This window comes from Oryctolagus cuniculus, chromosome 5 (genome assembly GCF_964237555.1).
Source record: "Oryctolagus cuniculus chromosome 5, mOryCun1.1, whole genome shotgun sequence".
In the NCBI taxonomy this organism is placed as follows: domain Eukaryota; kingdom Metazoa; phylum Chordata; class Mammalia; order Lagomorpha; family Leporidae; genus Oryctolagus; species Oryctolagus cuniculus.
In genome coordinates, this window is record NC_091436.1 from 72,171,867 (window position 1) to 72,185,076 (window position 13,210).

A 13,210-nucleotide genomic window follows, 5' to 3' on the forward strand; every position below is an offset into this window, starting at 1 on the left:
TTACTTCCACAGTGCCTGCAGTGGCCAGAATTGAGCCAGGCCAAAGCGAGTTGGGAACTCCATTCAGATCTCCCATGTGGATGTCAGGAATCTAATTCTTTCAACCTTCACCACTGCCTCCCAGGGCCTGTGTTAGTGGGAAGCTGGAGTCAGAAGCTGGAGCTGGGGGCTGGCGCCTTGGTGCAGTTAATCCTCTGCCTGCAGCACTGGAATTCTACGTGGACACCAGTTCTAGTCCCAGCTGCTCCTCTTCTAATCCAGCTCTCTGCTATGGCCTGGGGAAGCAGTAGAAGATGGCCCAAGTCCTCGGGCCCCTGCACCCACGTGGGAGACTCGGAAGAAGCTTCTGGCTCCTGGCTTGGATCGGCACAGCTCTGGCCGTTGTGGCCATCTGGGGAGTGAATCAATGGAAGAAAGTCCTTTCTTTCTGTCTCTCCCTCTCACTGTAACTCTACTCTCAAATAAATAAATAATAAAATCTTTAAAAAAAAAAAAAAGAAGAAGCTGGAGCTGGGTATTGAACCCAGGTGCTTGGTTGTGGAAGTGGGCATCTTAATTGCTAGACTGAAATACATGGCCCAGTAGTTGGCTATTTTATTTACTCAATAAATGTTATAGTATGCTATGTAGGCCCAGACTGCTTGAATTTCAAATTTTAGCTCCAGTGCTTTCTTCGTGATAAATTAAGCAACCTACTTATCCTCTCTGTGCCTCCTCTTGCAGATGAGGACTTTAATATCTATTGCAGGGTTCTTATGAGGATCAAATGAGTTAATATCTGTAAAGCTCTTAGAACAGCTCCTTGCTTAGCATATGCTTTGCTAGGGCTATCAAAACAAAGTTCTGCAGACTGGGTGGCTTAAACAACAGAAATTGATTTCTGGGGCCGGCACTGTGGTGTGGCAGATAAAGCTGCCATCTGCAGTGCTGGCATCCACTATGGGAGCCAGTCTGAGTCCTGGCTCCACTTCTAATCCAGCTCTCTGCTATGGCCTGGGAGCAGCGGAGGAGAAACCTGGAAGAAGCTCCAGGCTCCTGGCTTTGGACTGGCCCAGCTCTGACGTTGCAGCCATTTGGGGAGTGGACCAGTGGATGGAAGACTCTCTCTCTAACTCTGCCTTTCAAGTAAATAAATTCATCTTTAAAAGAAAAAAAAAAAAAAGAAATTGACTGTCTCATAGTTCTGGAGGCAAGAAGTTCAAGATCAAGGTGTTGGTCAGTTTGGTTTTCTCCTGAAGCTTCTCTTCTTAGCTTGCAGATAGCCATCTTCTGGCTGTGTTCTCACATGGTCTTTTTTCTATGTACATGCCCCTGTGGTGTGTCTTGCTTTTCATATAGGCACAGTAGTATTAAAGAGTCAGACTGCATCATTATGACTTGTAACTTTTATTTTTTTTAACTGTTTATTTCTTTTCATCTACCTGAAAGGAAGAGAGACAAAGAGAGATCTTCCATCCACTAGTTTGCTCAACAGCTAGGGCTGTGCTAGGCCAAAGCTAGGAGCCAGGAAGTCCATCTGGGTCTCTCATGTTGGTGGCAGGGGCCCAAACACTTAAGCCATCATCTGCTGCCTCCCAGGAGGAAGCTGGATCCAAAACAGAGTAGCTGAGACTTGAATTGACACTCTGATCTGGGATTCAGGCATCCCAAGCCTTAGCTTAATCCACTGTGTCATAACACCTGCACCCATTTAATTTTTTTTTAATTTATTTATTTGAAAGGTAGAGTGACATATAGAGAGAGTGAGAGACAGAGAAAAAGAAATCTTTCATCCACTGGTTATTCCCTAAATGGATTACTCCCCAGGTGGCCACAACAGCCAGTTTTATTGGGCCAGGCTGAATCCCGCAGCTTCCTTTGGGTCTCCCACATGAGTGGCAGGGGCCCAAACACTTGAGCTCTCCTCCCATACATTTTCCAGGCCATTAACAGGGAGGTGGATCAGATGTGGGGCAACTAGGACACAAACCAGCACTCATATGGGATGCCAGCATTTCAGGCAGTGGCTTTACCAACTGCCTCACAATGCCGGCCCCTTTATTACCTCTTTAAAGGTCTTATGACTTCAGTTGCAGTCATATCGTGAGATACTGAGGGTGAGAGCTTCACATTTGGATTTTGAAGGGACATAAGGTTGTACATATAAGCAAGCTTTAGTAACAATTATCATCAACAACATCACTGTTACTGGAAAACGCTTTGCAGGATGCAGTGCTGGGTACCGACGTACACACAAGAAATTTAAGGACAAGAAAATAAGATATGTTTATAAAACTATTAATACAGCAAAAAATAAGTGTCATAACAGTTACAGAGAATATTTTGGTTTTTATTTTTTTAAAGGTTTGTTTATTTTAGCCAGTGCTGTAGCCACTGCCTGCTGTGCTGGCATCCCATATGGATGCTGGTTCAAGTCACAGCTGCTCCACTTCTGATCCAGCTCTTTGCTATGGCCTGGGAAAGCAGTAGAAGATGGCCCAAGTGCTTGGGCCCCTGCTCACATGGGAGACCTGGAAGAAGCTCCTGGCTCCTGGCATCAGATCAGACCAGCTCTGGTTGTTGCAGCTATTTGGGGAGTGAACCAGCAGATGGAAGATCTAAAAAAAATCTTTTTAAAAATATTTTATGTATTTTAAAGGCGGAATGAGAGACACAGAAAAATCTTCGATCTGCTGGTTCACTTTCCAAAGGCAGTATGGTTGGCACTGGAACCCACAAAAGCCAGGAGCCAGAAACTCCATCTGGGTTTCCCACATGGGTGGCAAAGCCCAAGCTCTTGGGCTTTCATTGCAGGATGCTGGATTGGAAGTGTGGAGTAACTGACTTGAACTGGCACTCATATGGGATGCTGGCTGGTGCACCTGGAAAGCAGGGCCTAAGTATTTGAGCCATTGTCTGCTGTCTTCTCAAGTGCATTAATAAGGAGCTGGATTGGAAACAAAGCAGCAAGGATTTCAACCAGGCAAGGGATGCCAGAGTCCCAAGCAGCAGCTTAACCCGTTGCACCACACTGCCAGCCCCAGAGTAGTTTTAGCATGGAATAGGAGAGAAGTTGGCAGTATCAGGTAAATCTAATCTCAGTAGAGGTATTAGGAATGTATTATATACCAAGATAATTTTACCTTGTTTATTGTCTATCATTATGTAAGAATCTGTTTTACTTGGCATGCCTTACAGTTCGATTAAAAGGGAATTGTAAAATTCAGAAACTTTAATGGGTACCTTTTCAAAATTAACTAAATTCAGTATACATTTCCTAATGGCAAGTATAAATGATTCCAGATTTCAAATCTTGGTGGATTGTTACCTTTCTAAATTAACTGTAGAGTACTCAATTTAGAAAATAAATCTTTTTGAAAATGCAGTATACAGAATAAACAGAATTCCTTTTAAGCTTAGTGAGATCATTTGGACTTTGTGCAAAGGGATGGATCACAAAACAGATCTTCTAGAACCTGTGAATAATTACTTGATTTAATTAAGCATTGTGTGTCATAGTGGGTTGATAATTAGTTAGTGTTTAACATGTAGTAACTGTGTGTGTGGTTTGGTGGTATATAGCAAAAAAGTACTGGAGACAGTTGCCACATAGATAAATGCTTTTATTAAAACAACTTTTTTTTTTTTAAAAAGATTTTATTTATTTATTTGACAGGTAGAGTTACAGACAGAGAGACAGAAAGGTCTTCCTTCCATTGGTGCACTCCCCCAAATCGCCGCAATGGCTGGAGCTGCGCCAGTCTGAAGCCGGGAGCCAGGTGCTTCTTCCTGGTCTCACACGCAGGTGCAGGGGCCCAAGCACCTGGGCCATCCTCCACTGCTTTCCCAAGCCACAGCGGAGAGCGGGACTAGAAGAGGAGCAGCCGGGACTAGAACCTGGCGCCCATATAGGATGCCAGCACCACAGGCGGAGGATTAACCTAGTGCGCCACGGTGCCAGCCCCAAAATAATATTTTTGATATATAAATATCTAACCATTATAAAAAGTTTAGAAGTTGCAAATAAGTAAAAAAAAAAAAAGTCCTAACTACCACAGCTAATCAGTTAGCATATTTTGGTGTAGCCCCTAATATTTCATATGCATATTTACAAATATGTATATTTGTAAACACATATTCAACCCCTGTGTTCCTTCTAAGCTAAATCAATACAGAATACAATTCCATACTAGAGCTGGAAAGAGCTTAGGGATGATAAAAAGACAATGATTTTTTTCTAGTCTTTTTATTTTTTAAGCAGCAGAACCCTTTCTTAATATATTAAATATAAAGTTGAAGTTCTCTAAAATATAGTATAGACAGCTTCCTCCCACCCAGTCTGTAATTTACCATGAAAACAAACAAAACATGGGTCCCTAAGCATTGCCAAGCTTCTTACTGAAACTAATCTAGCCCTACTGTGTAATATTCTCTGTAAGTTAAAGGAATTTTGGTTTAATTCAGTTACCATTTTTCTAAGATTAAATTTTTTGTTTTTATTTTTGTTTTACAGTAAAAACTAGATTTTCATATGCCTTTCCAAAGGAATTTCCTTATAGGATGAATCATGTAAGTACATTGTATAAGTCACTTGTCAAAGTTATATAAATCACTTGTCAAAGTTATATATGTAGGTATAAACCAGTTTGATTTTATATTAGAACAAATCTAATAGTATCTTAGAATGGCACTTTCAAGGCCGGCGCCGCGGCTCACTAGGCTAATCCTCCGCCTAGCGGCGCCGGCACACCGGGTTCTAGTCCCGGTCGGGGCGCCGGATTCTGACCCGGTTGCCCCTCTTCCAGGCCAGTCCTCTGCTGTGGCCCGGGAGTGCAGGGGAGGATGGCCGAGGTGCTTGGGCCCTGCACCCCATGGGAGACCAGGAAAAGCACCTGGCTCCTGGCTCCTGCCATCGGATCAGCGTGGTGCGCCGGCCGCAGCGCGCCGGCAGCGGCGGCCATTGGAGGGTGAACCAACGGCAAAGGAAGACCTTTCTCTCTGTCTCTCTCTCTCACTGTCCACTCTGCCTGTCCAAAAAAAAAAAAAAAAAAAAAAAAAAACAACAACAAGAATGGCACTTTCAAGTACTGTAAGATTATAGATATTATTCTAAATTAAAGTTCAGTAGCTTATCCTATTTATTATTTTTTGTTTATTATTACTATTTTTTAAATACTTCCTAATAGTGGGTTATCAACCCTGGTGTTCATTAAATCACACTGGAAACAAATCAAAATTTTGAGGCTTAGGGTCTTGGCATTGCTATTTTCTGCAGGCTTCCTGATGATATTAATTTTGCAGCTGGATTTCAGAATTGCTATAATGAAACAGTATAAAAACCATATTTTGGCCGGCGCCGCGGCTCACTAGGCTAATCCTCCGCCTAGCGGCGCCGGCACACCGGGTTCTAGTCCCGGTTGGGGCGCCGGATTCTGTCCCGGTTGCCCCTCTTCCAGGCCAGCCCTCTGCTGTGGCCAGGGAGTGCAGTGGAGGATGGCCCAAGTGCTGGGGCCCTGCACCCCATGGGAGACCAGGAGAAGCACCTGGCTCCTGCCATCGGATCAGCGCGGTGCGCCGGCTGCAGCGGCCATTGGAGGGTGAACCAACGGCAAAAGGAAGACCTTTCTCTCTGTCTCTCTCTCTCACTGTCCACTCTGCCTGTAAAAAAAAAAAAACAAAAACAAAAACAAAACCATATTTTAAAAATTACATTATTTGGGACCAGCGCTGTAGCATAGCAGGTAAAGCTGCCACCTGCAGTGCTGGCATCCCATATGGGCACTGGTTCAAGCCCCGGCTGCTCCATTTCTGATCCAGCTGTCTGCTATGGCTTGGGAAATCAATAGAAGATGGCCTAAGTCCTCGGGTCCCTGCACCCACGTGGGAGACCTGGAAGACGCTCCTAGCTCCTGGCTTCGGATCAATGCAGCTCCGACCATTACAGCCATCTAGTGAGTAAACAAGCGGATGAAGACCCACCTCCCCAACTCTGCCTTCAATAAAGTACATATTTTTTTAAAATTTACATTACTTTACAGACTGCTGTTGATATCTCAATAACTATGTCCTTTATCCACCCTACAAGGGACTTTTTCATTCACCTTAAATTGTGAATTTTTTTATTAAGTAGAAGAAACGTTATTTTGGATTCATTCAATAGAAAGAATATTGGAAAAATCTGAACTTCTACCAGTGTGTGTTTTTTTTTTTTAAGTATTTATTTATTTGAAAGGCAGAGTAACAGAGAGGCAGAGAGAGAGAGAGAGGCCTTCTATCTGCTGATTTACTCCCAAAATGGCCACAATCACTGGAGCTGGGCCAATCTGAAGCCAGGAGCTAGAAGCCTCTTCTAGGTTTTCCACCTAGGTGCAGGGGCCCAAGGACTTGGGCCATCTTGCACTGCGTTCCCAGGAACATTAGCAGGGAGCTGGATTGAAGTGGAACAGCTGGTACTTGAACTGGTGCCCGTATGGAATGCCAGCACCGCAGGTGGTGGTTTTACCTACTATTCCACAATACTGGCCTGGCAGGGTGTTTTAAGTAAATACTAGTAGTAAGCATTTTTTTTTTTAAGATTTATTTTTATTTATTTGAAATACGGAGCTACAGAGAGAGGTAGAGACAGAGATAGAGGTCTTCCATCTGCTGGTTCACTCCCCAGAAGGCCGCAACGGCCGGAGCTGAGCCGATCCAAAGCCAGGAGCCAGGAGCTTCTCAGTCTCCCACGTGGGTGCAGGGCCCAAGCTCTTGAGCCATCTTCTACTGCTTCCCCAGGCCATAGCAGAGAGCTGGATCAGAAGAGGAGCAGCCGGGACTAGAACCAGCGCCCATGTAGGATGCCGGCACTTCAGGCCAGGGCTTTAACCCACGGTGCCACAGCGCTGGCCCCTTTAATTTTATTTATTTAAGAGGTAGAGTTACAGACAGAGGGAGAGACAGAGAGAAAGGTCTTTACTGGTTCACTCCCCAAGTGGCTGCAGTGGCTGGAGCTGAGCTGATGGGAAGCTAGGAGCCAGGAGTTTCTTGCGAGTCTCCCACATGGGTACAGGAGCCCAAGTACTTGTGCCATCCTCTACTGCTTTTCTAGACCATAGCAGAGAGCTGGATCAGAAGAGGAGCACCCAGGACTAGAACCGGCACCTATATAGGAAGCTGGCACAGCAGGCAGAGGCTTAGCCCAGTATGCCACAGTGGCAGCCTCGTAAGAATTCTTATAAAGATTAAAATGCTTCAATCATAACTGTACATGTTATATAATAATAAGTAGTTTTATATTATATGTTCATTCTATTATAAGCTACTTTGCTTATTGATTTAAAACTATTAGTGAAAATGTGTGCTAAATTAGTATAATGTCTATAAATTGTTACTTTAGAGTAAGCAGGCTTATTTTATTAGGCTTCACATTGACATTTGATTTTTTTAACAGATATTAGAATGTGAATTCTATCTTTTAGAACTAATGGTAAGTGTATTTCATATGATTTATAGAGTAAAACTACTCTTTTCAAATTTTATGAATTTGGAAATTACTTAATAAAATGATTTGTAGGGAGGTACATTTTAAAACTACCCATGTGATGTGTGGTAGTGAAATCACGGTAGCCTAGTAATATCACCTATATCCTCCCTGCAGCCTGTAAAATAATTACTATATCCTACTTAGGATGGGAAATGTTTCTGTTCTATAGTAAGTAACCATAATAAAAGGATTACTAGCCAACAAGTCAGGATATTAAACCACTGTAAATTATGTGCACAATTTGTGTATATGTGTGGTGTTATTTAATGATAGATCTTTCTGGGGCAGAGTTCTCCTCCAGCTGAGAATTATGAACTATAGGCTAATTAGAGGTTTCAGTGTGTTGCAGATGTGACACTTTGAGTCTCTCAGGCAATGAATGGATGCTGACTGACTGCCAGCCGATTTACCAAGGTATATTCCAGAGAGAGCACTGCTTCACTATTACAGGAGAGCTTAGGGCTGCCATACTGCTTGCTTAAGAGACTAACAGGGAAGCAATTATGAGTTAGAGAAATTCATTTTGAAATACAGTTAGAAATCTGTGGGATAATGATAATATTTCTGTATTGTAATATATCTGTTTTTATACATACACATTTTTTAAACTGTTTCTAGGATTGTTGCTTGATAGTGTATCATCCTTATAGACCTTTGCTCCAGTATGTGCAGGACATGGGCCAAGAAGACATGTTGCTTCCCCTTGCATGGTAATGAGAACAGAGTTATTTATAGTATAATATGTTATTAGCAAGATAGGCCAAGTATTTTTAAAATTGTTAAACTACTGTCCCAGCATATTTTATGTTCAGCAAAATATTTGCTTTTGAATTTTAGTAACTACAGTGGTATAAATGCTAACAATAAGCATCTTAAAGTATCTGTTTCATAAATATACCTAATAAAATTTGATTTTGTGTGACAGACGACATGAAAATTGAGAATGGAGTTATTTTTTACATAATCAGAATACTTTTTGATAATATTCAACATATAAATTCATAGTTAATTCTTGACTTTTTTCTAATTTCCTAATTTTTAAAAAAATAGAAAAGTATACTTAGGATTTCTTGTGAAGTTTTTAAATTTTAAATATATTCATTAATGTGAATTTTATATTCATTAATATGTTTAGTTATGTCACATTCACCTCGATGTTTTTGCCTTTATAGCTGTATTTCAGTAATATAATAAGGAAATATTTGTGTACAAAGATGGGAAAGTTGGCTTTCTTTGGGAAGAGATGTACAGTTGGAAGAAGTAGTTCTGCTTTCAGTAATACTGTGATTTAAATTTCTATAGGAGGATAGTGAATGATACCTACAGAACGGATCTTTGTCTACTGTATCCTCCTTTCATGATAGCTTTAGGTATGTAAATGTGTTATACTTTTTTATTAGTTACATTATTCTAAATCTATTTAGGTCATCCTAAAATAAATTTCACTCTATTGTACTTTATGTTTTTATGTTCCATGAAGTAATAGACTAATCCTTGCATGTGAACTTTCAATAATATGAGCTGCAACTGTCACAAATCAGGATTATTGTTCCCCCACCCCCCTTTTTTGGTAAGTTTTTTTTTTCCAAAATCATTTAAGATAATTTTAATTGGTATCTAAATAGATCATTTTTGTTTGTTTATAATAACTGAGCCAATTCTACTGTCTGTGTAAGGCAGTACAGTAATGGATAAGAAAACTGTCTTTAGTGTAAGATAGTCCTAGATTTAAATTTTGCTTCTTTTATGAATGTGGGAATATTAACTTTCCTGAATTTATTTCCTTAATTGTAAAATGAGGAATATTCTAACAATTCCAAGGGACTCATTCATTTCAAGAATTAAATGAGTTTACAGTGCACCAAGTAATGCTTGATGTATCCTAGGCACTTAGTTTCTGTTTTCTTTCCCTTCTTTTATTGATCTCCATAATTCTGTCCTCCAATTTTTCCCCCTATTATTTTATCAGTCCAAACTTATTTTTCATAATTTCTCTTTTTTTTTTCAATTATTCACTTGCAGTGACAAATAGGTTATATGTACATGTCTTTAGTACTGGGGGCTCTGTGAAAGCACTGGATTTGGAAGGTTTTTGAAATGGCATCTGAGTTTAGTGAGAAGGAATTCTGGGATTTGCATGGGTGAGAGGGAGGGGACAACAGGACTTGTGCCTTGTCTTTGCAATCCCTGCTATTTATGTACTCCCTGGCTTCTACTATCTCTTCTGAGTTGAAACATTTACATTTCTTTGGTTGCCAAGATCTTGCTCTAGATCAGTTCTTTATATCTATTAGATTTATTTATTTATTTGAAAGGCAGAGTTATAGAGAGAGGTGGGGAGAGAGAGAGGTATCTTCCATCTGCTAAGTCACTCCCCACATGACCGCAATAGCCAGGACTGGTCCAGGCAAAAGCCAGGAGCCTGGAACTCCATCTGGGTCTCCCATATGGGTGGCACGGACCCAAGTGTTCAAGCCATCTTTTGCTGCTTTACCAGAGCCATTAGCAGGGAGTTGTATCATGAGTGGAACAGCTGGGACTGTAGCCAGAGCTCACATGGGATGTAGGTGGCAGTTTAACCTGTTGTGCCCACGGTACTGGCTCCTAGATTTATCTTTTACAAAACTCAGTTGACTTACCGTTACCTGAAATTCATGATGAGGAATAAGTTTGTGCTCTTGCTCCAAAATATACTTCTTTTATTTATTTATTTAAAACAATATTTATTTATTTGAGAGGCAGAGAGAGAAAGGAGTACTTCCATCCACTGGTTCAGCCCTCAAATGCTCACACTGGCTAGGAATGTGCTGGGAATTCAGTCCAGATCTCCCATGTGTATGGTTGATCTATCATATCCCAGTTAGTTGATCTATCATTGCTGTCTCCCAGGTTCTGCATTAGCAGAAAGCTGGAAACAGAAGCCAGAGCTGGGTACTGAATGCAGGTACACACAGATGGGGTATAAGCATCTTAACCATTTTCTGAACCACTAGGCTAAGTGCCCACTCATGGTCCTCCTTTTAATATATTAACTTTGCTTGCTTGGTGAATAGGATTAATTTGTAACCTTATGTCATTTGTAACCTTAGTAAGAAACTTTGCAATTAGGCTTTTTAGTCTCCCTCAATACTTATATCTGGTTATTTACTAATACCTTCTTTTCAATTGTGTTTCTTTTGTAATCTCATAACCATCTTATTTCTATTGGTTTACCACAGTAGTCTCCTAAACTGGCTAATTGGCCTCCACGATAGAGCCAATCGATCCTCCATACTGTTGAGCTTGGCCTCTAGTAGTTCTCAGAGGCCCCCCACCCCCCCAAGGATATTTGAAAATGTTTGGAGGTGGTTTTAGTTGTTACAACTTGGGTGGGATGCTACTGACTGTCGCTCCCCCTCTTCGTGGAGGAACGACACAGGACCCTGCGCTGTTCTTTGGTCTGCTCGGCCCTCCCCGGGTTTGCTGCTGGTTCTTCCCGGGTTGGCTACCGACCCTTCCACCTCCGTGGAAGGGCAGTTCCCCCTAGCCACTTTCCCCACTTCCGCGGGGGAGCGGCACACCGCCAGCCGGCTCTCTCGGGGCCTGCACAGGTGTTCCCTCAGATGTTCCTCTTAGATGTTCCTGGTGCATGTTGTCTCTCTCCTCCTTTATAGTCCTCTTCCACCAATCCCAACTCTGCTACCCACACGCCGAGAACGCTGCTCTCCTCCAATCAGGAGCAGGTCCTGCTGTTTATTGGTTGAACTGGAGGCAGCTGTGTAGAAGCTGTTTTCTCCTCTCCCAGCGCCATATTGTGGGAGAGCAGATGCATAGAATAAGTCTTAATTCCAGTAACTTAGTCTAGTCCGAGTTGCTCCCCACACTGACATGTAGTAGGTTGAAGCCGGGATGCTGCTAATCATCTTATAGTGCACAACAGTCTCAAAATTATATGACCTGGAATGTCACTGGTGCCACGATTGAGGAAAAACCCTGAGCTAGAATGAACTTTTTAAAAATTTCTTGTGATTTTTTTTTTAAAGATTTATTTATTTATTTGAAAAGCTGAGATACAGTGAGAGGGAGAGGGAGAGTCAGAGATCTTCTGTCTGCTGGTTTACTCCCCAGATGGCCACAGCAGTTGGAGCTGGGCCAGTCTGAAGGTAGGAGGCAGAAGCTTCTGAATTTCCCATGTGGGTGCAGGGCCTCAAGTGCAGGACTCCGAGATGGGACCATATCTTGGACGCACAATGTGGGGTTGCAGGGGCTGGCCCCATTGCACTTTGTCATGGGAACCCAGATAGCTGTCTCCTCCTTTTCTTCAGGCTGTTTCCCTGATGAGGTCCCAGGCCCCTTTTCCTCCTGGGTCCCTGCTGCCTGGAGGGGCCCTGGGTGTTCACCCCTCTCCCTGGATGAGGTGGCTAGTGGCTACCTGGCAGGCTAGAGCATCCTCTGGAACCTCCCAGCAGTGCAGGCTGAATGTACTTCCAAAGTGAGTCCACCCTGTGAGCCATACTTAGTGGCCACTTCTGAAAGCCCAAGTGCAGGCTGCCTCCTGCCTCATCCTCCACCTGAGATGGAGAGGTGGCCTGAGCCTGATCACACTGCATGGGGTGGCTTCTGTGCTTTGTCAGAGGGCTTGCCTTCTAGATGACCTCTTAATAAATTCTTGGCCCTTGGAGGAAAAAAAAAAGTACTTGGGCCATCTTCCACTGCTTTCCCAGGCCATTAGCAGGGAGCTGGATGGGAAGTGGAGCAGCCGGGACTTGAACTGGTGCCCATATGGGATGCCAGCACTGCAGGTGGTAGCTTAACCCGCTATGCCACAGCACTGGCCCCAGAATGAACTTTTTAAAATCAAAAAAGTGTATCCCAATAGCTGGATAAATTCTGTAGCCTCTTTTTAACATTTATGTACATGCCATTCTCTCTTCTCATTCTCAATTTTGTTAGACTTGGCTCAGATATCACCTCTTAAATGATACCAGCCCCAATTTCCAAATATTGCCTCAGTCTGGGTTTAGGATGCCGTCTCTCTTTTCTGTGTATGTCCTTGTATTTTAATTACTTGTTATCATTTCAGTCCTTTGGCCTTTCATCCCTTCTAAACCTAAAGCTTACTGTATAACTTCATTTGACTTGGGGTAACTAGTATGTCAGTTCATATTTGGGTGGTTGATTGCCTAGAATGTCATTGTTAGCAAAGTCATGTGGGTAGTCAGACCAGGAAATAGAACTTGTAAGCTGGGATGCATGGGATCAGGGTATTCAGGTTAGGCAGAGGGAATTATTTTAGGAAAAATTTCATGATGTAGATTGTCCTTTGGGTTCTTTTCCTATTTTTGTTAATTTAGATTATATATAATATATATAATTACATACAATGTATTATATTTTTTCTAACCTCTATTTGATTACAACACTGAATTCTATACCAGTGTGCTCAGTCATCACATAATTGATCATTTGCTAATAACTTAAAAAGTAGAGGTAATACTGCTTTTCATTGAACTATCAGAATGCTATCAACATTGTTGAAACTTATCAGTGTCAGCATATTGTTTGCCTGGCAGTTTTGTTTTGCTTTGTTGTTTCTTGGGCCTTTTTTGTTTTGTCACACTGACTTAGGAATGCAGTTTCCTGTTTTGTATCACTGTTCTGGGATGATTTCCTTATTCTAATCTCCTCATTGGATTTTGTTTCCCTAACATGCTTGCCCAGGGCACCTGC

At 42.1% G+C, this 13,210-nt stretch overlaps 1 protein-coding gene across 2 annotated transcripts in view; it reads left to right on the forward strand.

Moving 5' to 3' along the window:
- CCNC (cyclin C) overlaps window positions 1-13,210 on the forward strand; it is a 33,246-nt gene that overhangs the window by 13,804 nt on the left and 6,232 nt on the right. For both annotated transcript variants that reach the window (XM_017345299.3, XM_002714921.5), the window contains exons 6-9: window positions 4,493-4,548; window positions 7,409-7,444; window positions 8,120-8,211; window positions 8,804-8,871. In XM_017345299.3, the coding sequence (XP_017200788.1) occupies window positions 4,493-4,548; window positions 7,409-7,444; window positions 8,120-8,211; window positions 8,804-8,871 (252 nt within the window). The remainder of the gene's footprint in view (window positions 1-4,492; window positions 4,549-7,408; window positions 7,445-8,119; window positions 8,212-8,803; window positions 8,872-13,210) is intronic.